Source organism: Pezoporus wallicus, unplaced genomic scaffold (genome assembly GCF_028554395.1).
Source record: "Pezoporus wallicus isolate ANWC-B61680 ecotype Strahan unplaced genomic scaffold, APGP_CSIRO_Pwel_v1 scaffold_3294, whole genome shotgun sequence".
NCBI lineage: Eukaryota > Metazoa > Chordata > Aves > Psittaciformes > Psittacidae > Pezoporus > Pezoporus wallicus.
The window spans coordinates 6,961,558-6,987,695 of NW_026635478.1; the positions used below are offsets into that span (position 1 = coordinate 6,961,558).

Consider the following 26,138-nt stretch of genomic DNA (forward strand, 5'->3'; position numbering starts at 1 on the left):
CAGACCGGCTACTGGTCAAGGCTGAGCCCATCAGCAATGGTGATAGTGCCTCTGGGATAATATTTAAGAAGGGGAAAGGGAACTGCAGCACAATAAATGGCAGCCAGAGGAGAGGGGAATCAGAATGTGAGCAAAACAGCTCTTCAGACACAAAGATCAGTGAAGAAGGAGGGGAGGAGGTACTCCAGGTGGTGGAGCAGAGATTCTCTTGCAGCCTGTGGTACGGACCATGGTGAGGCAGCTGTGCCCCTGCAGCCCACACAAGTCCACAGTGGAGCACATTCCACCTGCAGAACCCCGTGCATGAGCAGGAGGATGATGTGACCCCCAGGGAAGCCTGCATTGGAGGAGGCTTCTGTCAGGACCTTTGGCCCCATGGGAAGAGGAGTCCACATTGGAGCAGGTTTGCTGGCAGGACTTGTGGCTCCATTGTGGATCCATGCTGGAACAGTGTTTTCCTGAAGGAAGGGACCCACACTGGAGCAGTTAGTGAAGAACTGGAGCCTGTGGGAAGGACTCACATTAGAGAAGTTTGTGGAGGACTATCTCCAATGGGAGGGACCCCGTGCTGGAGCAGAGGAAGAGCATGAATAGTCCTTCCTGTGAGGAGGACAGAGCAGCAGAGATAATGTGTATGAACTGACCACAGCCCCATTTCCCACCCTCCCTGCCACTGTGGGGGAAGAGGTAGAGAAAGTAGGAAGTGAAGTCTAGGAAGAAAGGAGGGGTAGGGGGAAAGTGTTTTAAGATTGTTTTATTTCTCATTATGCTGCTCTGATCTGATTGGTAATAAATCAGTTTTCTCCAAGTCCAGTCTGTTTTGCCCGTGGTGGTAATTGCCGAGTGATGATCTCTCCCTGTCCTTATCTCAACCCAAGAGCCTTTAATTATATTTTCTCTCCCCTGTCCAGCTGAGGAGGGGGGAGTGTGATGGAGCAGCTTTGGCAGGCACCTGGCATCCAGCCAGGTTCAACCCACCACATCATTTAAATGTAATCTGTACATTTTCACATAAAGGATTAGTTTGCAAAAATTAAGTTTTTATGGCAGAAAGCTGAGAAGAATGCCATATGGCAGGAGGAATCACAGATGTTTCGCCAGATATGGTTAGTAGGGGAAGCCTTGTCTTGGGTCAGGAAGTGAAAATGGGTCTTGCTTATCCATTAACTTGTGTAGTTACTGCACATGAGATATATTGTGAATCACAGCCTTTTTAAAACATGTCTAGGGTCTCGACTAACAAATCAGAAAAGGTTGAAGTAGGTGTTTAAATGTGGTGGTTAATGCAGTGACAGAAATCTGTCTATTGTCTATTATCTGTTACCAGTGAGTAGTTATTCCCTTTGTTTTTCATGGGTTGTAGATGGATTCTGAATTGTGAGCAACAAAAATCAGTTTTTAATGAAAGTTTTCTGCATTTGGATTGAGATCTGTGCCAATAACTCATGGGCTTTTGTAACTGAAGAATCATAAAAATTTAAACCGCTGTTTTAGTAAGCTTGAGCGAGGTGACTTGGCTGAACTCTTTAGGTATGGTATTAATTTGAGCTGTGTTTGAAATACAAATAAAGCAATGATCTGATCAATTTTTAAGGGTGATACAGATGAAGACTGAGATACAAACTTCCCTGCTGTGTAGTCTCCCAAACTGACATAAATTTGCAGGTAGCATCCAAGCTGTGAAGTAAACAAACTATTGGTCTTTGTGTTAACTTCTGATGGATTATGGGTATGAGGAGCCTGTGTGGAGGGGAATATTAAGGGCACAGAAAGGAAGCCCATGTTTGCCAAAAAGACTTTTATACCATTCTGATGTTATTTTTTTACTTTCAGGCTTATAAGTGGTCATAGTAAATCAGGGAATGTCTAAATTCTGATGTATTATTAAGATGTATTTCTGGCTGTATTTGTTGCCACAGGCTGATCCATGATGGCAAGAGTTAAAAGAATTCTTTTGAATAAAGACCAAGAAGAAATTATACTTAGTGAAATTAAATTAAACCATCAGTATTGAAGGACTTGTGCTAGTGAGCTAATCAGTTGTTAGATTGTTTTATTCTATTTGCTGTTCTGTCCTGAAGTTTTTCATTAGGCTGCTTTAAATAACACTCAATGCTGTAACATTGATGCTTTTGTATAGTCCTGGGAGAGCCAGAATATTTCCCCCTCGAAGCTGGCACTGAGTTATTAAGGTCACTTTGGCATGTAGACTGCTTAATTGAACCAGACTAGTTATCCATTTATTTCCCCAGTGAAATTCTATTGTAATTGACACAGAATACATTCATAGAGTACAGTAAATCGTTACCTCTGAATAGCAGCATTGTTCGCCTAGCAAATAAGTAGCATATTATAAGATCGTCTTTCCTATGAGATGCCTAAATCTGAAAGTGTTTAAAATGCAACAAAGAAAGCAACCAGCCCAATGACAGACTGCTAAAATTTCTGATTTGCCTGTATCTTTGTATCCCTTCAGACCATCAGCAGAGCATTTATGAATGGCAGCGCACTGGAACATGTTGTGGAGTTTGGCTTGGATTACCCAGAAGGGATGGCTGTAGATTGGCTGGGGAAGAACTTGTATTGGGCTGATACTGGAACAAATCGTATAGAAGTGTCAAAGCTGGATGGACAGCATCGCCAAGTGCTGGTGTGGAAAGATCTCGACAGTCCTCGGGCATTGGCATTGGACCCTGCTGAGGGGTAACTTGCTGATTTAATTTTGTTTATGAATGGTGAAAAACAGCATCGTAATACTTCCTCTAGGGCATGTTAGTTAGGCACTGCATGTAAATCCTGAGAGAACTGAGCTGGGGAATACAACCTGGTAATTTAAAGTATGAAGGCTGGAGGAATATGCTCCTAATGTCCTGAATAATCATTAAGAAAGCTAAAAAAAATCAGAGGAGCTCATTAAAAAGGGATTTATATTTAGTTTTTTAATTAACCACAGAATCAAAGTAGCTTTAGGTTTATGGAATTCATTAATTAGAAAAGGACTATAGCATTGAAAAGGAAAATATTTATCCTTTTAAAAATGAGGATCCTTTTTATCACAAGTTAGGGTCCAATAAAGGTATTAAATGATTGAGTGTGGGGGAGTGAAGCTTATTGTCTGAGAATAAGGAAGGTGTTTGTTTCTTCAGATAAGGGGGCCTTTTTAGTCGGTATGGACAAGAGAAGCAAGGACAAAGAACAAGTGGAAACAATTATACCCACCTATCCCCAAAATGAAGGATTTCCTGAGAAGAAACTTCTCAGTTGGATTCAAATGTAATAGCAAAGTAGGGCACTGAGCAGGGGGAGGGAGGAAGGAGCGAGGCTTGGCAAGGCAAAACTATTTATTTAGCTTCCGAAATAGCTCTCCTACCATGAAATGCTCATTTGACATTAATTACTGCAAAACCTTTTTGAGGTTTTACCAACATTGTATTATTTTACAAATGAGGGAACTTCATTTTTGAGTGTTATGAAATTATCGCAGTTTCCAGTGACACTGCAGGAGTTACAGCAGTGCAGAGAACTGTGAACACATTCCTCCTGCTTCATCTCAACAAGGTGGTGGCAACTGTTGCAGTGATTAGTGTAATTGAGTTCTCCCCTGCTGGGACACAGATGTGGGCTTCAGCCCTGACATGCCAAGGGTTGTCTGGACAAGTATGTCAGAAGTTATCTGAGACCATCAGATTGTTAGATCCAGTTACTCAAATTTTACACTGGGAATAATGTTTTCTTTTATCAGGGATTAGGGTTATATTCTTCGTCAGGGACTGTAGTGATAGGACAAGGGGTAATGGGCTAAAACTTAAAACAGGGGAAGTTCAGGTTAGATACGAGGAAGAAATTCTTTAGTGTGAGCTCTGAGAGTAGTGAGGCACTGGAACAGGTTGCCCAAGGAAGTTGTGAATGCCCCATCCCTGGCAGTGTTGAAGGCCAAGTTGGATGGGGCTTCGAGCAACTTGCTCTAGTGGAAGGTGTCCCTGCCCATAGCAGAGGGATTGGAACTGTCTATGCTCTAAGGTCCCTTCCATCCCAAACCGTTCTATGATTCTGTGATGTTTCCAAGGATTATTATAATTCAGTGCTTTGTCTCTTCACCACAGACTAAGAAGAAAGAGACTTCAGTTTTGAGTCCAAACGCCTATTTTTGTTGTACAGCTGAGCTATGTTGTTGTACTTTATATGGATGTTCTCATGGCATTACTACCATGGGGGCAGTTTGAACAGGTCCATGCTGTGTGTACAATTTGCAGAATTTATGCACAAAATTCTTGCAAAATTTTGGAGAAAAATGTACAGATATTCCTGGTGTCTAAAGAATAGCTCCCTCTTGATCGACAGTTTCTGAAGCATCCTTCCCCATGTGTGGTTGGTTGAAATTAAAAGCATTTTATAGGTGTTTGTTAGTAGAGGTATTAAAGCAAAAAGGTGTGAGCTTTGGCTAGCTATATCTCACTTGTTTTTAAAATGGTGTTGGCTTTACATTTTGGAAGAAGGTACTGACTAGCCACCAAATGTCAAATATACAGCCCACTCTGCAGTGCCTAAAGAAAATGTAAACGTGTACAAGTCCGTGCTTCTGCCAGATGAGGCATAAGATGGCCCGTGAGTATGTGCTAGTTTGTACTTTTGCTCCAGTGGAAATGCAATACAGTTTTGTGTTATTGTGGCCTTGCCTGAAACATAGCACAGTGTTACATGGCTGATTGACTTAGTTGTATGGAGATGAGCAGTGGCACCTATTAACAAAAGTACCTTGCATACCTACCTTTCTATGTTCCTTCATTTGATGGACAACTGAATAGGAACAGAAACCAAGCATCATAAAAAATATTTTGGTGAATAACCAGGTATAAATGAACGTGCCCAACTGCCAACCTTTTAGCTCTTAACTGATGTGCATGGATTAGTTAAGATTGAAGTGCTTTCATACGGAACTTGCTAGTGAAAATCCAGCTCCAAGTGGAAAAAATAATGTTGGAAGCATTTTGAGGAAACTTGACTCATTTCCTTGCTAGTATTTGGAAAAAATATTTAGTGTAATGGGCTTAATAAATGCTTGAATTTACAGCTCTTGGTTTTCTCCTTGTCTTTCTAAGGATTTTTGTTGTGTTTCTCCCCTTGAGTTCTCCTTTTCTCCTTTGGAATAAATTTGGGTTTGTTGTTTTTTTTTTTTCCCCTTTTTCCCTTTTAATCAGGTTCATGTACTGGACTGAATGGGGTGGTAAGCCAAAGATTGATCGAGCTGCTATGGATGGCAGTGAGCGGACTACTTTGGTGCCCAATGTGGGACGTGCTAATGGCCTAACTATTGATTATGCTAAACGACGACTGTACTGGACTGACCTCGATACCAACCTGATAGAATCCTCCAACATGTTAGGTAAGCCCCAGAGCTCTGGGCTGCATAATGGGGATGCTGCTGCCTTTTTGCAGTTCCCTGTGGCAAATTATTGCTTAAATAATGCAGAGGTACAAGTCTTAAGACAAAAATAGTTTTTTCCAGACTCACATGCCTTTAACATTTGCTTCTATAATTGATGTTTATGCAACAGAGCATTTAGCGAGACCTCGATTTTCTTGTAGGTGATACAGTTCCTCACAAAATTAAAATTCTACAAGCTGTACGTGTTTTCAGTTATATGTAGGACAAAGCTGTCAACTTTAAGTGTTTTGGAGGGCCTTGTTTTGCTGCTCTGAAGAGCACTGGCAAATACATAACAAACACTTCATCATCTGTAGAAAGGTAGAGAGAAAGCCAAGATAACAGCAGTTTATTGGATATATTTCACAATGTAATTTAATACAGTTTGGGTTTTAGTCTTTATTGGTATCCTCAGGTTTCAGGCATGTTTCCACCCCCCAAGAATCCTGCACACTAAGGAACTTTTTCTGGCTTCTACTAGTCATTGGGGAGGAGGGAGGTTCACTCATGCTGGGGTCTGTGTGATGGTTTTATAAACTGGGCATTACAGCTAGATGGATATGGAATATTTTACTCTTTCATTGTCCTAGGGTAGTATACTGAGGACCCAAGCCCTCTCAGGCTTGCACAGTATCTTAACTTCTTGGCACCTGCAAGAGTAGAGTGCCTTGTTGTGTGCCAGTTTATTTGGATTAGTGTCATCACTAGTCAATATTTAAGGCTAAAGGAGTTACTTATAAGCAGTACATTTGCAAGACTGGAACAAAGCTAGAAAAACCTAAAACCAGGAAAATGCATTGTAAGAATTATATGTAATATAATAGCTTTTCTTCAGTTTATCCTGTATTTTGGTGTGCTGTTGAGGCTGGCCCAGCATTCTCTTGTGCACTGTAGAACTGGAGATGGCATTGGAATTTCATCTTTCCTGTGCCTGTGGTCTGCGACAGCAGAGTGTGGGGCTGTGCATCCTTGTCTTCTCAGTGCAAAGAGGGAATGGCTTCTTGCTTCGTAATCTCCTGCTTAATTTCTGTGACTAGACAGCAGGACATTCTGTGGTAATGAAGTGGTTTGAAATAACAGGGTTGAAATCATTCCCCCTCACCCCCTGCCATGCCCTGCTCCTTAAGGTCTGTTAGCATTTCCATGGCATACACAATTGACGGTTTCCTACCTTGAGTTTCTGACTGCTCCTTCCTGTTACTGCATTCCAGAGACAGGTTAGTTTAATGTTGTGCATTTAAGTTTTCTCATAATACAATGTAGAATTTTATTAAGCTCATAACAATTCTCTCTGTAAGCCGCAGGCAGGGACCCAAATGTGGTGTGAGAGATGCTGAACAGGGACTGTAGTGTCAGGATCCTGCATCTCCTTCAGGGACATTCTGTTTGCTTCAGGGAAGAAGAAAAAGAGTCTTTAAGAGCCCTGATCATTTTCAAAACAGACATTTTTTTTTCTCCAGGAAAAGTACATTCTCTTCTGTGAATCACGAGCATGATTAGCACATTCCTGTGAAAGGATCTGATGCTTCAGAATGGTCTTTTGAATATTGTACATTAGTTTATAATTTACTTTTGTAATAATGAAATAGTAACTTTAAACTATGTATGTGTTAACCTTTCTGTTCAGGGGACATGTCCAGCAACATTAAATAGCATAGTGTTTGTCCCCATTTAATTCTGCTTTTTCTCTCCATTCCTTTTGGAAACAGGACTTGACCGTGAGATTATAGCTGATGACTTGCCTCACCCATTTGGCTTGACTCAGTATCAGGATTACATTTACTGGACAGACTGGAGCCGGCGTAGCATTGAACGAGCCAACAAGACCAGTGGCCAGAACCGGACTATCATCCAAGGGCATTTGGATTACGTTATGGATATCTTGGTGTTCCATTCCTCCAGGCAGGCAGGCTGGAATGAATGTGCCTCTAGCAACGGTCACTGCTCTCACTTGTGCTTGGCAGTCCCTGTCAGTGGTTTTGTCTGTGGCTGCCCAGCTCACTATTCCTTGAACTCCGACAACAGGACTTGTAGTGGTAAGCCATAATGAATGAAAATAAAACAGAAAAGCAGATATGTTTGATAACAGATGCAAGCATTGTACTTGGAGGAAAGAAGAGTTTTGGTTTTATGTGAAATAGTGAGGCTTGTTTGCTAATAGGCTAAGTTAAAGCTAGTTTCGATCTGTAACGTTAAACATGTACATGTACTTGAAATATTTTTGGTTCCTTACCTTCCCTTTCTCCATAGGAAGCAGGATATATGGCTAGATAAAGATCTCAATAAAAACATGCCTTTTAAAATGTAATTTTGCAACACTAAAATCCTACTGACTTTTAAGAGAAGATAGGGCATTGAAAGCACACAAAAAAAAAATTAGTCTTGCAACCCACCAGTATCACCGTAAAATAAGAGTTGCTGTAAGCAAACCTTTACAGTGACTCAGCTAAATCTGTGTAAACGGGAAAGCTCAAAGTTCTTTTGGTTTTGTATCTGTCAAACCCTCCTCAAGTGCTTGCTTGCTTGTTTTATCTGCTTATTTATTTCTAATTTTGCCTGACATAAAGGGTATGTGATGCTTTGGTCTATACTCTGGACTTTGTGTAGTCTTTGAGTGGTGAAGATTTAATTCTGTATGTTTGCTGGCTGATGAGATTCTGAGGTGGGCCACTCTCATACCCCTAAAAGTGTTTCTTCCTTAGTGAGCAGAGGATGGCTTCATGGCCTCCCCAGCACTTCAGATTTCTGATCTTAGTGCAGCCTAGCCCTATTTTTTTTTATTGTTGTGCAGAAAATGAACCGCAAGTCCCCTTAGGCTGTGTGTAATTAGTTTCTAACCAAATAATTTATCCATCTCTCAATAACTGGCTGCCAGTGAAGCTCATAATTTTGGCAGGCATATTGGATGGCTGATTTCCACTGGTGTCATTCAGATTCGTCAGTGGGTGAAGAGATTCATGGTGCAGGGAGACAGATTGTATCTCATCCACATCATGCATGAGTAGAGACATCCAGCTGTTTTAAAGCCAAAAGCATGGCAGCTTGTTCCATGAATGCCACCTCATGGCATTTTCTTTTTAAATCTTGGTCTTCAGAAAACTCTGCTTTTCCACTCCCCAGTATTTCCTGTATGCCTCCTTCTGTTATTAGAAGGGGCGCTTGCATGACAACTGGATTATTGTACTCTGACATGTTCACACCTTCCTGCAAGTTACAAGACATGCTGGCACCTCTCTGGTGATGACTGTGATTTTGTAGGTGGAGAAATTTGACTTCCAGCAGAGAATAAGTAGCAAAATGATCAAAGGTCATGTTTTCTTGCGGAAATGCTCTTGGAAACAAAGGAAGGAGAAAAATACAGCAAATGCGTTGTAAGCAAATAGAACCAAGTCCTCACGGTACGGTTCAGGGCCGTTCATGAGGTGTTAGGAGTTTTCCTTCTGCCATGGTCAAACCTGGGAACTTTCCAGCTTCTCATTTGTAGGTTGTTGGAGACTTGAGCTTCTCTGCATAGAATTTAATTTTTTTTTCTTGGCCACTATAATTGGAGCATGGATTGTTTTAACTTTCTCTCGCCTATTTTACTTGCCTATGTGCTCCTAAACATGTTAATAGCTTAAGCCCTGTCTAGAGGCCAATTCCTCCCTTCTAGATTGCTGTGCTCATGTGGGCATAGATTCTTTTAATTACGGGAAGGACACACTGCTCAGAAGTGTGGGAAGGGTAACAGATTTCATCAGACCTACCACGTGTCACAAAGTTTGAAGGCAGTGTTACAGGGGAGATGTGCTCATTGTACTCCATTTGCCTGCCAAAAATATAGTTTAAATATGTGAACATTGGGAGGGAGCATGATGAAAACTGAGACGGGATTTCTGAAATTGATGCTGTTTCAGAGATGTGGGGACTCAAGGGAGGAAATTCTGCTGTTGCTTTTTATAATGAGCCATCAATTCAAAGTTGGAAGCCAGGCAATCTCAGACAGTGAGAGGGTGCCTCTGGGGAAAAGTGGAAAGAATTTTAGATGCTTAAGATGATATGTTTACCTGCACTGTTTTATCTTAAGCTTTTTTCCCCCCTCCAGTACTCACTTAACTGCTTGGTAAGAATGCTGATGTTTTCCAAATCTAATATTTTGCTGTACACGTTCATATAAACTTTGCTTTGCCTTTTTTGTGCTTTCTTCTGCAGTTTAGAGCTAAGTAGAAGGAGGCTTAAATTAGTGGAGAAATGCTTGGAGGGGAAACACAGGTTTTCCAGAAAGCAAATTAGGCCTGATTGTTACAGGATGTTAGGACTGAGTGTTAGTTACCAAGGAGACTTCCCCCCCCTCCCTTTACTTTACTTTTTTCCAGCAGCCTGAATAAATGTTCAAAGCGTATGCATAAAATAACAAAGCAAGGTGATGATATTCTTTGGAAGATTTTTAGCCTACTCCCCTTTCCCAGGTGCTGCCTTACCTGTTTTACAGGCTGGATTGAATGAGTGCAGTGTCCCACTGCTAATCTCTCCAGACTTATGCTATAGAGAATTGATTGTACAAACTTCAGGGAGGCTGCAAACTGCATTTCTGGCTGCTGGCTCTTGTGCCGTCTTGCACAGCAGTGGCTCCAGGCAGACCATTATTGAAAAGAATGCTGTGAAAAGGGAAAATGCTTTAACAACCTACTCTGATTCCTGACCCAGTAATGTAATACGGGGATAATTTCTTTCTAACGATGTATTAAATGCCTTGTGAACTGATTATGTAAGATACAGCTGGTAAACTACAGCCATAGCCATATGGGGTAGAGAAGACTTACTTTCTGATGTTTGATGATACTTCTAAGAAAAAAACTCGATCATTTGTCCAGGAAGTTTTTGCTGGGTACCTACACAGCTGGAGTGGAGCATCAGGGTTTGGTTTTTTTTCCAACTGCAGGTTAGCATTCCCAGATGAGCACCTGGAAATAAGATATATAAATTTGAGAAGAATGAATAGATTTTTCTTCCAAAATGCCGGCTTGAACAGACCTAACAGATTTTTGTGTGAATTAGTTGTTGTTCCATTCCAGTGCAGGCAGGAAAAGGGTTTGTGGGAACAGAATTGAACTACTGTAATGGCAGTCTGTCTTCTCTGGGACCTCAAAATAAGGAACCAGTGCCGGCTTTCGCTCAGCTTCCTCTGCAAGTAGAAGTGTACCTAGAAAAAGGTTCAAATAGTGGAACTGCATTTCACCGAACCCCCTTTAGAAAGAAAATTGACAGTTCTTTGAGAGATGTGGTTGACCATTCTTCTTTGAGGTGATTTTGACAGAAGTCTTCACATTCGTTAGTCCTGTGACGCACAAAATTATCTTTGCCTGTCACATACACATTCAGACGTTTAGAGTAAAAAGAGGTTATTTGGAAGGCTTTCCAAACTGATCAGAGGTTAGGATTTTAATGTTTTGTCTTGATTTTTTTTCTTTATTGGCAAAGAAGAAGGGGAATGAAATAATAGATACTGTCTGGTTATACATAGTTGTCTTTTTTGAACATGCAAATACCCAACATTACTGCTATGTAACCCTTTCACGCTCCTCTTTTTTTTAATCCCATCAAGCTCCTACAACCTTCCTGCTGTTCAGCCAGAAGAATGCAATTAATCGCATGGTGATAGATGAGCAGCAGAGTCCAGATATCATACTCCCTATCCATAGTCTCAGGAATGTTCGAGCCATTGATTACGACCCCCTGGATAAGCATCTGTACTGGATTGATTCTCGGCAGAACATCATCCGGAAGGCACAGGAAGATGGCAGCCAGGTATCCTGCGGGTGATGGAATTACTAAAAGATGAGGAAAGCATGCTTTACACACAACAATTGTACATGAATAATTTAGATACACGGACTTCCTGCAGGTTACTAGCTGTCACTCGGCAAAACAAGTGACGTCTGGAGTTTTTGGAGTCCTCAGCCAGTAGTTTGGGAGGTACTGCAAGAAATAAAACGTGGAAAAATAAGGGCAACTTAAAGATATTTTTGCATTATTTGTTCAGTTTTGTCTTTTGGCTGGGGGCTGTTGGAAGCCCCTGTCTAAGAGAAATAGAACATGGAAGGGAAGGTTCTTGGGAGAAATGGAGTGTGTGTGAGAGAGAAGGAAGAGTTGCAAATGAGCAGGGTGCAGGGACATTGACTAAAATGAAGAGGGTGGGACTGGCACATGGCTGTGCCTGAAGCCTCCCAGGTTCTGGCAGAAGTAGGAGGAGAGTTGTTGTTAACCTGAGCAAGGAGATGGAGACTAGTGACCTGTAAGAGATATAGTAGCAGGCTTGGGAAAATGCATTCGATGGGGAATACAGAAAAGGCGGAGTAGGGCAAAAGGTGGTGCAGGTTTAGTGAGGTTAATTGTGAGCAATGACTGATTACGCGTTTTCACATTTTAAAATAGATTTTTTTCTCTCTGAGTTTTTGAATGGGGAGGAGCAGAAGATTAAGGTGAACAACACATAGGTGCTATATTCAGTTTAATTTGCAAGAGAATATGGTTTCTGGTGGTAGGTGTGGTGGCAGTTGGATCCTGCTGAAGGCCTTTCAACGTTAACTCTTAATTTAGCAATCATTTTAATTTTGGAATATTTACATAATTTAACACCCCAAACTAGTCAAAGGCACAAGGCTTTTGCCAGCTTCAGCAGAATAAACAAATGTAAGACATGTAGGCAAACCCTTTCAAAGAAGTGACAAGCTAAATAAAGTTAGGCAAATTTTCTGGTGAAGTTTAATTTGGGGTTGAGAGGGTGGAGGCTGCTCACCTCAAAAGCACAAAGTTCTCCAAAAAAGATGATGTGAGGCTGTGTTCTGTGAGTTATCTCTCCTCTTCAGATTTTTTTGAAGAGCCCATGGAAGATGTCAGTTCAGTTCAGATTTCCCTACAGGAGACAAGCAAGTTCTTTCTTTAAAAATAATAAATTAAAAAAAAAGGAAAGAAAGGCACATGAACTCCAGAGGCCTGCACCAATAGAAGGCAAGAACTTTGAAGCAGAAAGGTGTCAGCTGGAAATGCTCTACAGTCACTGTGGTGACTGATGTCCTTTCTGTCTGTTGGCAGAGTTACCTTCCCATTTATTATTCATCCTTATGTCCCCTTAGTATGATGACAGTGATGGTGGAGAAGAGCAAGGCAAGAATTTCAAGTGCTGTCTGGCCTCACTTTGCCTGTGTTTTCATTTGTTCAGCTGTAGCTTTGGGAAACAGTGGTTATGTATTTCAGCTATAGAGTGCTAAATGTGTGCTGGGTTTGGGTCTATCCAAACCAAACTTAAAGAGTCATCAGGAAGGCAAGAAGAAATGCAGTTTGGACTTACTGGTTAAAATTGCGAAGTCTTATGACCTGCAACCAATTTACATGCTTGCAATTACAACAGACCGTCAGGACTAAGTGTCTATATCTGATCAAACGTGTTGGTGGGGCAACTGAAGCTGGGTGTCTCCTTACTTTAAGATAGTATTTTGGCCACCTCCTTTTTCTGAGAAGCAGTTTGATGTGGTGCATCCATAGCAAAATAAAATTGCTCACTTTAGATCAGATTAAATGCTCTTCTGTGGGTTGTTTTTCTTTCCTTTGTAGAGCCTCACTGTTGTGACAAGTCCAGTTCCCAATCAGAACCTAGATATGCAGCCTTATGACCTGAGCGTTGACATCTACAGTCGCTATATCTACTGGACCTGTGAAGCTACTAATGTGATCAATGTGACACGCCTGGATGGGAGACCCATGGGGGTAGTGCTCAAAGGAGATCAAGATAGGCCCAGGGCCATTGTGGTGAACCCAGAGAAAGGGTATGTAGCTGAAATGCAATGTGGGAAAATTCAGGCTGAAGGTCTTGAGAATCAAATTGTTTTCTTGCTGCACGTTGGTTTCTCTTTGTTGGAATAAAAATGTCATTCGTTAATGTGTCTTGGTCATATAGTAAAACTGTGGAAAGATCCAATAAACTTTTTTTCCTCCAATTATTCCAGGTACATGTATTTCACCAACCTACAGGAAAGGTCTCCTAAAATAGAGCGAGCAGCATTGGATGGAACAGAACGAGAGGTCCTTTTCTTCAGTGGTTTGAGCAAGCCCATAGCCTTAGCTATTGACAGCCAGCTGGGCAAGTTGTTCTGGGCTGATTCAGACCTGCGGAGAATTGAAAGCAGTGACCTTTCAGGTAGAGTAGCACTTTTAATTCAGTGATTCATTTGTGTGGTGTGGGTGTGGGGGAATGCAGGGAAAGGTGTCTTCTTTTCCTTCCTACTATAAACAGTCTGTACTGTGATTCTAATCACTCCCTAAATTCCCAGCCAGGGAATGTGCATGATTCACGCAGCGTGCCTTTACAGTCTCATGCCTCTATCTATGATTTGCATTATTAATTGCTACACATGCTATTTACTTCAGGTTCTCACTGCAAGACCTTTGTGTGGTTTCCCAAAGTCAGTTCACAAATAAATTGCAGCAGTTTTGGAAAAGGGAGGGAGAGGGTTGTTTTTGAAGGCATTGGTTTTGGTGCAGTAGTCTGTCAATCAGAGGAAAGTTTCCTGTTAGTGGAAAAATCTCTCCTCCAGAGTTAAAGCAGCAAGTGTGCAGGTCACTTCTGTGCCTGTCATTTAGGGTGAAATGATGTGTGAAGGATAGAGCAGATCTAACAGCTCTCTGTTCTCAAAAGGCAAAAAACTCCTTCTTGCAGCTATGGAATTCTTTTCCTGTTCCCTAAAGTTGGTTATGCTGCTCATCTGACCTCCTCTGTGAGTTGATTCAGCTCACTTAACCCTTAACCACATAAGCAAAACAATAACTTAATAATAATATACAGAAAAAAGAGAATAGAGGACAGTGTTCTGTTCTTTTGGAAAGCTGAATTGGTTCGGGAAAGAGTCCAGAAAGCAACCAGAACTGGAGCAAGAGAAGAGAGAAAACCGTGCAGTCAGGTTGGGTGAAACTGAGATGTCTCTTATTCACAGCTTAACTGTTTCATGTGGCTTCAGAATTAATTTGTTGTGATATGAATTGGGCTGGATGTTGCTGCTGGGAGTGACAGGATGTTCTGAGCACGAACTTACCCTCCTCTGTTAGGTGATGGGGTATATGCCCCCCTCCCACTGCTGCTTGTGGAGGGCAGTGCAGAATTTCTTCCTCTGCAGCAAGTCCATCCCCAGTTTGAATAGTGCATGTCCTTGTACTTCAGCTGAGTGTTTTTCTACTATCAGAAGCATAAATACCCGTGTAAGGAAATAAGTACTCACTTTGCAGTCTGTGCATGAGTTTGAAAACTGAACAAGAGTATGGTAGTTTGTACTAATATCTTACACTGATGACACAATACCTTCATTCAGAGTAGCAGCATGTAATCCTGTTGACACCTCTGTGATTTTCAGCCTTTTATTTAATTGCTACAGTAAGCTTTTATTTAGGAAAACATTTCTGTTTCTCTAGATGATTGGAATTGAGACTGAGAAAGATAGTATTTTTTTCTCAGTGATTCATGTGGTGTGTCACTGAAAGGTTAAGGGTCACTAATGAACTGTGGTATCCTGATTGTTCACTAGTTTAAAACACAGGACATAACCTTAGTGAATAATTCTGAAAAAGATGCTGTAGGGTGTATCTTGGTATGTTCTAGGCTATCCCAGATCTAGGGTCTGTATGAGTAACGGGCAGCAGAACCACACACATGCTTATTTTCTCAGTTTGTGTTATCTGCCACAAATTAGGACACCAGAGGAGGAGATGGGACAAAAATTCTAATTCTGTCTGGTTTTAATGAATCTGCTTTGGGTTTTGTTTGTGGTGGTTTTGTTGTTTTGATTTTGATTTTGGGGTTGTTTTTTTTTTGTGTGTTTTGTGGGTTGTTTTCTTTTTTCCTAAAGATGTGGCTCTTGGATCACCAATGTTGTGTGGTAAAAGCTCACCATATTTTCGAAGAACTTGAAAAACCATTCCAAAACCTCTGTTGCTTTTTAGCATTTTCACCACAAATAGATTGCTATAATCGCCACCATAAATTGCTAACTTCTGAGATGCATTCTTGTGCTTAGGAATGCTGATTAAAAGGCTTTTTTTGACCGGCAGAGTGAATTTTCTGCATATTAATTTCTTAAAAACATGTACAATCTCTTTCTCTGTCAACTCTGTAGATGCCAGTACCCAGAAAGGAGAGCTAGAATGCCTTTTATGTGAAGAAGTCCTTCTCTTCCTCCCTCCTTCAGGCATGCAGTTAGGACTTGGTTATGCTGCCCAAATGCGAGATCCTATTGAAGCTAACCAGATTCTTCACATGATTAAGGGGTTGTTTATGAAAAGATGACTGGAATTAGCTCCCTACCATGGAAACTATTTGGAAATTAGTTCTTCTATTCCAGAATAATTAGTGTGATTTGGAAATGTCTAATGATTCTGGAATTAAGTAATTTTTAATGTGGAAATAGAATGAGCTGTGGGTGTGCCCTGATCTTTGTATTTATTTGGTTGGTTTTTAAGTCTTGAAAGGTATTGCTGGAAAGTGAATGGTGATGCCAGGAGACAAAGCTCCTCTTAATCAGATCTCCCTTTCATCTGACATTACCAATAAAGGGGACTAGCACCCTGATGGGCCAGCTTTGGATTTTATTGTTGGTTTATGGAAGGAGGGATTTCAGTGTCTCTGTTTAGTGAGAAATAGTCAGTTACACTTGGTCACAAATGTTAAAGAGTAAGACATTAAGGGAGTGACTATTTTAAGCTTCAGAGCTTTAGGAGGATACTGTAAAATGTCATTCTGATTGACATAAGCATGACAGAGCAGGGCATGTACAGACTCCATTTGGGTAGGTCAAGGTCTTAGTCTCAACTGTATTCCTTCCTGTCATCTTTACATTTTTGCCTATTCCCAGCTTACTTTTTCTTCTCCTCAAGATGCAGGCTGCTGTTTCTTACCTTTTCCCTATGCAATGAGTCATGTTCTTGGGTGTTAATAGATGGTTGCAGTTATTTAGTTTAACTTACATCACTCAGTCTATTAATTTCTCCATCAGTCTGGGTATAACCTCCTTCAGAATCCGTCAACATCTTTTCTTAATCAGATCATTGCTGGTGTTGTTCCAGAGTGGTGGGTGAGAGCCCAGTCTGTTTTAGGATTAATATTTGAATTTCCCTGTTCAGCTTTAGATGTTACCACTTACTAAATATTTGAAAGATTACTTAACTTCTGAGCTCTGTATGCTTTTAGGGAGATGGAGATAAAAGTACTTTTCATAGCTGAAGTTGTAGGACATCATCACTGACATATTGTTGATGAAATTCTCAACAAGCCAAAAAAAACATTCTTGCTACTAAACAAAGCAGAGGGATATAGAACTTGCTCAAATTATAAAATTATTAAATATGTGGGTTTTGTCCCATAACATTAGTTGTGTGGATATGGTAGAGACGGGATAGAATTTTTATGGTGTTCAGTTGTGCTAGCATATTTTTACAGGACAAAATATAAAAACTTACTAGAAATTTTCTGGATGAACATATGTGAAGCTATTGTCTCCTGTAGTAAAAATGAAAACTAAGCATAGCTGTGAGCCCCAATATCTGAAACACTAGGATTTATATGTAAATTTTCAAGCTGTGGCCTGAGTTTACACTATGTGACGCTACACATCTCAAAACTGAAGCAAATCCATATGCCTGTGAGTCATTTTCTGCTCAGAATCTGATAAACCTCACAGAATATTTTAGTGCTAATGACCTTGTCATAACATGTAAAATAAAAGAAGCATGGATTAAACCTCACTCCTGAGCTCTCAGGCTTTGAATAACATACTTTCCTTTTGTGTATGAGCTACTAAGTCTTCACTGATTTCGGACAGTCTTTAATGATACCTTTGAAATAGCTGTGGACTGAGTCTTAACCATGAAACATGACAGTCCCTCTTGATTAGTTCTAATGCAGAGTAATCTAGTGTAAAAGTCAGCAAATACTCTTCAGAGGTATAAGGCCTGCTACTGGTGATTGCTAAACAAACTGAGGAAAGTAACTCTTCACTAGGAAGAAATTAGCATTCCCAGTTTAGCCTGAAAACCTTATGAAGATGATGTAGTTGAAAAGAAAGAATATGAGGAAGTCAGAAGTCAAGTGTTTACCTTAATCTCATCATTCATGTGAGAAGTGCTAACTACTTTGTCTTCACTTGGATTTTATCTTGTATTAGTCAACTCAAGCTAATAATTCATCTTCTTATTCCCTGTTGTGTGCCAAGACAAAGCAGTTAATCTCTCAAAAAAAGGATAGAATGAAAAGTATTACCGATTCCCATCGTATCAGTCAAAAGCCTGGGTAGGGCATGGAGCTGAGCACCAAACTCCAGTCAGTAATTGTATGTGAAGTGCAGAAACTGTCTGCAAAAAAAGTATTTATAGTTGGCTTATCTGGTAGTGTAAAAGTAGTAGAAAATAGTGGTGTGAGTAGTGTAGAAAATATCTGTGACTGTATTCCTGTTCATTCCAGTTGAGCTAAACCACTCTTTCCCTTCCGCAGGTGCTAACCGGATTGTTTTGGAAGACTCTAATATCTTGCAGCCTGTGGGACTAACTGTATTTGAAAACTGGCTGTATTGGATTGACAGGCAACAGCAGATGATTGAAAAGATTGATATGACTGGTCGAGAAGGACGTACAAAGGTCCAAGCTCGTATTGCACAACTCAGTGACATCCATGCTGTAAAAGAGCTCAACATTCAGGAATACAGTAAGTGCAATCTCTGTTTGCAAGTGCAAACAGTGCCTGTGGGGCTTGAGCCAAGGAGTGGCTGCAGAAAGATGAGCCTGTTTGGCCTTGTCATTGGGCGACATCAGTACAGATCGGAGGGGCCAGAAGTTGGTATCGTTCTGTGTCTGTACATTGCCAGGGTGCAATTAAGTTTGTTTCCTTCAGGCAGTTGGCAATGGACTGGAAATCTATCACAAATCCAGCATCATCTTTTGTTGCTGATGACAACTTTACTGGAAGTCCCATGCCGGCACCTGGCATATGAGTGTCTGTAGACACACTGGAAACATCCTGTTATCCCTAGTAGAAGATTTTCTGGATCATGCTAGTGAGTCATTATCAGGTGTTTATTTCCATTTAGACAAGCACAACTCTCAGGGCCTTTTAGTAGCAGTCGGATGTTTCAGTGGACTGCCTGCTTGAAGAAAAAGTGAACAATTTTTGTTGGTGGCAATTCGTATTGAAAGTAAATGCCAGAAGATCAATGTTGTGTTGCAGAAAGGAAGCATGTCTTAAATAACAATTTGTGTTAAACATGGCTGCACTTTAAAAAGTTTTCTGTTTACCAGGGTATAGCATTTCTCCACACACACGCTTGAAACGATGGGAGCTGGATGGTTAAATCAGTGGAGCTGCTGTCATCCTGGAGGAAATAGGCCTGGTTAATAGGCTGTGGTGCATGCCTTGGAGAAATATGTAGAAAAATGTCTGGGGATGTTTAATTAAAGCTTCACTGCAGACTACTACTAGTTGTGTGTGCTATTAATCTCAGTAAATTTGTCAGAAGTTCCAAGAGAAGTGTGTTGTCCTTATTAAACATTAAAATGAAGAGACATATTTATCTAGAGCATGTTAATTTGAGTTTCAGAGACAGTATGGAAGTGACAGAATTCATAAATTAGAAAAGTTTACTTTTTTAATGGTCTTTGATAGAGAAAAGGAAGTATGGAACCCAAGGCATGTTTTTCTGTTACTAATGCTACTATTTTTGCTGCAGAGAACTAATTCTACCTCACACAAGAAACAAAAAGTTTAGTGTCATTTCAGTAGACCCCATGGCATGATTTTTAGTGTTTCAGATCATGGGCAGTTACTGATGTGCGTTGTAATTATTGATGGCTCTAAAGGGAAGGAACACACGCAACAAAATACATTTTTTTCAGAGCTGCTTTTAGTAGTGCTCTCCCCAGGGGTAAGGAAGTAATGAAGGGAGTCCTGTGAGCCCAAAGAAATTACTGAAAGTCATAAAAGAGGTGGGGATTTCTTGTGAGTACCTGTCTTTATTTTTAAAACCACAGGACAACATCCTTGTTCTCAAGATAATGGTGGCTGCTCGCACATTTGCATCGTGAAGGGCGATGGCACCACGCGCTGCTCTTGTCCAGTCCACCTTGTTCTGCTGCAGGATGAGCTGTCCTGCGGAGGTAGGTCCTTCCCATGCTCTGTCACTAAGCTCTCAGCTTCTGGGTGTGTGGGGGGGTTTCATCTTTAGGGGTGGCTTCTGAGCAGAAAGAATGTGACAGTGCACCAGGTGCTGTTACACACTTCGACATGCTTACCAGCTAAATCTGCAAGTATTGAGGAGTAAGAGAGGTTTACTAGTTCACTGTTGAATAAGGGTTTCTGTTCACCCTTCCTATTTAAGACCGCTGAATTGTTTCAACTGGATTTTTCAGTTGTATGATTTTCACTAGTTCTTCTCTGTCACTCTGTGTGTTCTCGTTTTCCAAATAGTGGTAGGTTCTCACATTCTGGCATATTGCACCATGTCTGTGCCATTTTACTCTTCCCTGCTGTCCTCCTCACTCACCCCGTGTGTGTCTTTCTGAACTGCAGTCCCAGAAGGGCAAATTGCCTCCTCCATGGCGGTACGGCCGCAGTAGCCTATGCCCTGGTGTCTCCAAGGGTGGGGTTGAAATGGGGTAGGGGAAAGGAAAGGCACTTAATGCTTGGGGGGTTTTGTGCCACCATACTGAATGGACTTATGCAATCTTCTCACTATCAAGGCGATACGTGGTCTCACGATGGAGCAAGAGCTAACATAATCCAGATATTTTCTCAGAACAAGTTTAAGACCAGGCCAAAAAGGGAAGGGGAAGGGAGGGGAGGAGGGGGAAAAAAGAGGATTAAAAAAAGGGGGAAAAAAAACGCACTTACTTACTGTATGAGATTAACAGATAACAACTGTATTGAGACAGTGGGACTTGATTAGGTGGAGCAGATTTTTGTTGTTTTAAAAGAATTTTGACCAAACAGAGCTGTCGAGGGCCCATAACTAGACACTGAGTCACAGTGCATCCATCTGCGGTGCATTACATCCTTTTAATGTTTTCTGTACCATGACAAGAAAGTGAGCCATCAGTTGTGTATACAGTGGTGTTGCAGGAAAGACGGAGTAGAAAAGCGCGTTGACTTTAAATGAAGACTTTTGAGTTGCTAAGAGTGTAAGAGGCTGAAGTGGGAAGGGAAGACAATTGTTTTGAGTGTACATATTTCTCTGTTTCTCTTCTTTGCCTAATGACCCTCCATCGAGGTGAGCCTGCATCAGTCACATGGAGTTCAGGATATGCACAAATTACAGTGGGGGTGGAAGTTACCTTATGACATGGCACGTTTATCAGCTGCTTGATATGTGAAAGCATCTGAGCTCTTCTTGTTCTTACCTGTCCTGATCTGCTGTTTGTTCACCTGGATTTTTAATTCTTCTTTGTTTGCTTGATTTTTAAAGAGCCACCAACATGCTCCCCTCAGCAGTTCACCTGTTTCACAGGTGAGATTGACTGCATCCCGGTGGCCTGGCGCTGTGATGGTTTCACTGAATGCGAAGACCACAGTGACGAAAAGAACTGCCCGGTGTGTTCAGACACCCAGTTCCAGTGTCAAAGTGGACAGTGTATAGACAGTGCCCTTCGGTGCAATGGAGAAGCAAATTGCCAGGACAACTCGGATGAGAAGAACTGCGAAGGTACAAAGGATCTTTCAAAGTCTGGTGACAATAGAGCTGTCATGAGAACACTATGATAAATACCAAAGTTATTGCTGGGTAGAATTGGGAAGGACCTGAGGTTCTGCTGTTTTTCAAACTGGTCTGTTAAATGGGCCATTATTTCACAACTCCATACTTCTGTTTCTCCACCTGTGAAATGGAAATAACAATGACCTCCTGCACAGTGATTTAAACTCTATGAAAAGTGATATTAAAAGTGGTATGGTTTTGAGTTCCAAAAACCCAGTAACTGGGAGTGAATTACAAAGTGAAGCAAATCCTTGTCGTAGTTTTTTGTGTACCTTGTAAAGGTCTTGGGGTTGTTTATTTTATAGTACATGAAGAAAGTGAAGTTAAGCTTTTCTGAGTAAATGGGAGTGAGAGACACGTGAGATTTCTGGAGATCTCTTCTTCCTATAGAGCACAGCAAAAGAGAGTATTTACACCATCATTACTGAGGGAAGTGCTGTTTCCAGCACAATGAGAATTAGGTTCTCTTAGTTTTGAGAAGGACAGGAATCTGGTGGAATCTGAACCACCCCACCACTCTACAATGTGAAACATGAGCAAACTCGCCCTGTCCCTACTGCAAAATAGTGAAGAGTTGTAGGGACAACTTGCAAGCTGAAAAAGATGCCTCTTCTCTATATACTTTCAGTACATTTTGCTTCTTTAAAGAAACTAAGAGTCTTTGAATCAAGGCTGATTTTCTTTCCAAAACATGGGCTCCAGCTCAAACAAAAGCATACCGACTAATGCACTTCCTGTGTGATGAAAAGTGATTGTTAGCCAGATGAGATGCTGACATTTCAAAATACATTGTGCAAGTTAGCTTCCCAGTTACCATCTAGTGATTGGAGTTGCCAGTCGAGAGGCTGTTTATCACCTTCAAAGTGGCCCTGTTATTCAGAGTATTCAAGTTGATTACAGAAAAGCCTTTACTTTAACTGCTTAATTCAACTGAAATCAGAAGGAATTTCTGCATTTTATGAGAAACAGGAGGCAAAAAGATGTGTAAACAACAGCAGCCACCACCTTGCCTGCAGCACCCTTTTTCCCAGAGTGGTGGTTTATTTTTGAGCATACTGGCAAAGCTCCAGTTTTATCTCCTGTCTTTCATTGCATTTTCAAAACATAATGTCAAGTGAAATATATTGTCTCCTGATCAAGGAGTTTTCTGGTTTACAGGAAGAATACAAGGACTTTAAGAAACCACATTTGTATTTCTTCAACAATTTTATCATCGTGGTTTGGCAGATTTTTTTTTAATAACTTAATTTTTCTCCCTTATATTACAGTAAATGCTTAGAGTTGGAGATTGTTATAGTAATTTTGCAACAGCCATGTCCTGGCATAAACACCTGTGTTCTCAGTAGCCTTCTGCTTCTGAGTTATTTTAGTTAAGGTAGCTTTACCTTGTAGTGTCCTTACTGTATACAGGCAGCGAGGACCCAGGTACCCACTGTGCAATATCCCCAACAGAACACTGAATCACTTTTTGTGCATAGTTGGCATGAGGAACTTTTTGTGCCACTGGCTACTTTAAGAAACAAAGCTAGCAGCAGGCTAAACTCACCTAAGATACTGATTGCATGCTTTGGTATCTTGTTTCCTTAATCTTTTTAAGGAGTAGAAGTCTTTGATACTGACTTGTGAGGTTCTCTTTCCAGTGCTTTGTTTAACTGATCAGTTCCGCTGTGCCAGTGGGCAGTGCATCGGGAAAAGCAAGAAATGTGATCACAACCTGGACTGCAGTGACAGCTCAGATGAGCAAGGATGCTGTAAGTGTAAAGCCTGAGACTAGAGACTTGATTGCAGCATCCAAAATTTGTTTCTTACCTACTCTCTGAGTTAGGTTTTATTCTGCCAACCAGACTGAATTAGTTACTCCATAATGAATGCTCCTGTTTATAACTGCTGTCATGCAATTAATGCATAACATGCTGGAATAGAAATAACAAAAAGAACTAGTATTCTGAGGCAGGGCAGGCTGGTAATTTTCCCACTTACCTTTTTATACTTTTAAAAGAAATAAAAGGTTTATTTTCCTATAAGCTGTTAGTATGCTGAATTGGAAAAGTGTTAATAAAAAAATCTAGCAGCATGAGGCTTTCATACATAACTGCTCTGCTTCATGTTTTGCTCATCCAGAGAATTAATAGCAGGTGGTTTTAGAATCAGAGGAGCACTCTGTTTATAGAGTAAGCCTTCTAAAATTTCCTTTATATCTTGAAAAGATGTAATTCTCATCTTGATTTATGATTTGTAACATGTCATGTCCCCTACCTTGAAATCTCCAGGGCTCTTCAAGAATACCACTGCCTTTAGAATTGCAACTTGAAAATTCATTTTCATGGTTGGTGCTTTAAAAGAAATTGTAAATAGGGACATCTCTTCTTGTGCTACAGATCTGTGTATCATGGTTGACACACACATAACTTGAAAATGCAAAGCCAGACTTGGGCCCTTAAACTTAAGAAGGAGTCATAGGAGATGTTCTGTTATGCTATCAAGTCATTAGTGACATTATCACAGATATATATAGTTATCTTTATTACAGTTCATATATCTGCTGGCTTTTTAGCAGATGATGAAAAACTAGCCCACCCAGAGTAAGATTGCAGTTGTCACTGTCCGCCTTCCAGTATGATCAGAAGTCTGTTTACTTATCTCTTTAGACTGTGACAAGCTGGTTAAAATGTGGGTTTGGTGTTCAGGGAGAAGAAAATGTGTTGAGGAAAAGACTTTCAGTAATGGATAAGATGTAAAACACTGACTGGAACAGGAAAATACTTTAAAGTCTGCTTTTCTTGTCAAATTCGTGAAGCGCAGGCAGGGGGTTGTCATTTATTCCCAGAACCATCACTGCTTAGAATTGGTATTGTAGGGAAAGCCGCTCATTTTGACTATTGAATAATCATTTCAGACACAGATTCCTCATAAGGATGGGGTGTATAATGCTGATGCTGAGCTATATCTGTAACCATCAGTGTGGGTCAGATGTGGAGTATGTTAGGTAGTTTAATAAATAGCAGCAAACACAAAATTTATCATTGATGCATCACCTCTGCTGTTCAGCATAAGTGAATGTTACACAGTTGAGAAAAGGGAGTGCCACTCTGTTGCACTGGGTGATAAACTAGGTGCTTATGTCATGAGATGCAACATGAAAAATAGTTGTCATTGTCTTTAATGACAAGAAAAAGCATAACTGGAGTCCCCAGCACAGTGCCACCTGGAGTCATGGTTACAGGTCTTGTTCATCAAGTTCAAAGGGTAGCCCTGCCTGTAAGCAGGAAGCAAGGTAGCAGCCTGGTTTATTATCCCCTGCATATGCGTGTATTGTATATTTCCTATCGTTTGTGATTGAAAAACCTCTCTGCATGTGTGGAGGTCATCCATGAGCATAGGTAGCTCTTATGGACACTCAGCCTTTAAACGGATCTGCCCCAGTGCCTGTTCGTTCCTCCCATCTATTAATCTGAAAGCTGTTGTGTGCCTGCAGAAAGAGGAGGCTTTTATTTTTCCTGTGTTGAAAGATGTCAGTAAAACTGATGTTGGTACATGAGGCTGTTGCATTAACTTACATGGCCTGATTTTTGTTTTTGCTTTTAGACACAACGGAGGAGCCTGCGCCACAGCCCAACAACACTATAGGCTCCATCATTGGTGTGATCCTTACGGTTTTTGTGGTTGGAGCGATGTACTTCATCTGCCAGAGGGTGCTGTGCCCACGCATGAAGGGAGATGGAGAAACGATGACCAATGATTATGTGGTGCATGGACCAGCTTCTGTACCACTTGGTTATGTGCCTCACCCAAGCTCTTTGTCAGGGTCTCTTCCTGGTGAGTAAATGGTGTGATCCTTGTCCTGCTCTTTGGCACCACATAGTTGTAGCTGAGGATACTATGCATGAAAGCACAGGAAAACATCCATTCCAGATGTATAACTCTTCGAAGCTATTGGAAGCCAGGACTGTCAAGGCTTGTCACCATCCTTCCTTATAAAAATGAACTGCTATTCTACCTGTGCTAATCACGAGCCTTCAGATACTTAGCAGAACGACAAGACTGTTTAACAATGTAGTCCTATATCCAAATATGCTTAGCAATGCTGAGGCCTATAAGGCTGCAAACGCTGCCCCAGGAGCAGGTTGCCCAGGGGAGTGGTGGAATCACCATCCCTGGAAGTGTTCAAAAACCGTGTAGATGAGGCCCTCAGTGACATGGTTTAGTGGTGGTCTTGGCAGTCCTGGAATAACAGTTGGACTTGGTGATCTTCAAGGTCTTTTCCAACCTAGGTGATTCTATGATTCTATGATCAAACAGGTACACATACCATGGGAGTTCTTTTGCCACTAAAGCAGCCTATTTTTGGAGTATTACAGCATCAGCAAAGTGTAATGACAGTGCAGGGTGAAGCTACCCAGAGTTATATTTATAGGACTCCAAACATTACGTAATTATTCTCGTTAGATTTGTAGACGGGGTTTGTATGCTTGTGAAAATTCTTGTAAAGTCTGTAATGACCAGCGCTAACTGTGGTCTCAGCTTATTTCTTTTGATGATGTTTCCAACACCAATCCAAGCACATGAGGATACTAATGTTTGAAAAGTAAGACTTAACTGCAATGTTGCACGTCATTTATATGCATTGCTTCTGTATATGTTGGTTTAATATGTATTTGTGGCTTTGGATCTAGCAGGTTCCAGTCAGAACACAGAGGTTCTGTGAGGCTGTTACAGGGTTAAAGTAATACACCAAATTTCTTTACTTTCTGTGATAACCTGCTTTCATAAAGTATCCTTGGGCAGAATCCTCACCATTACTTCAAGCACAGTGGCATACCTCTCCATTTCCCGCTTGGACACTCTGTCAGCGTGCTTCAGTCCAGTAGCAAAAGCTCACTTAACAGTGTCAAAATGAAAGAACACAAACCCCTCTCTTCTAACTCATATTTCAGTTGCTCAGTTGAGGTGGTCAG

General features: G+C 41.0%; 1 protein-coding gene across 2 annotated transcripts in view; it reads left to right on the plus strand.

Annotated features, from left to right (window-relative positions):
• Positions 1-26,138, plus strand: part of LRP6 (LDL receptor related protein 6) — a 127,867-nt gene that overhangs the window by 92,308 nt on the left and 9,421 nt on the right. Inside the window, exons 10-20 of one of the 2 annotated variants that reach the window (XM_057426423.1) lie at positions 2,477-2,703; positions 5,199-5,383; positions 7,135-7,461; positions 11,010-11,212; positions 13,019-13,230; positions 13,411-13,601; positions 17,937-18,146; positions 19,466-19,591; positions 20,896-21,132; positions 22,824-22,934; positions 24,769-24,999. In XM_057426423.1, coding sequence (XP_057282406.1) covers positions 2,477-2,703; positions 5,199-5,383; positions 7,135-7,461; positions 11,010-11,212; positions 13,019-13,230; positions 13,411-13,601; positions 17,937-18,146; positions 19,466-19,591; positions 20,896-21,132; positions 22,824-22,934; positions 24,769-24,999 — 2,260 coding nt within the window. The remainder of the gene's footprint in view (positions 1-2,476; positions 2,704-5,198; positions 5,384-7,134; positions 7,462-11,009; positions 11,213-13,018; positions 13,231-13,410; positions 13,602-17,936; positions 18,147-19,465; positions 19,592-20,895; positions 21,133-22,823; positions 22,935-24,768; positions 25,000-26,138) is intronic. The other variant, XM_057426431.1, reaches the window with a different exon arrangement.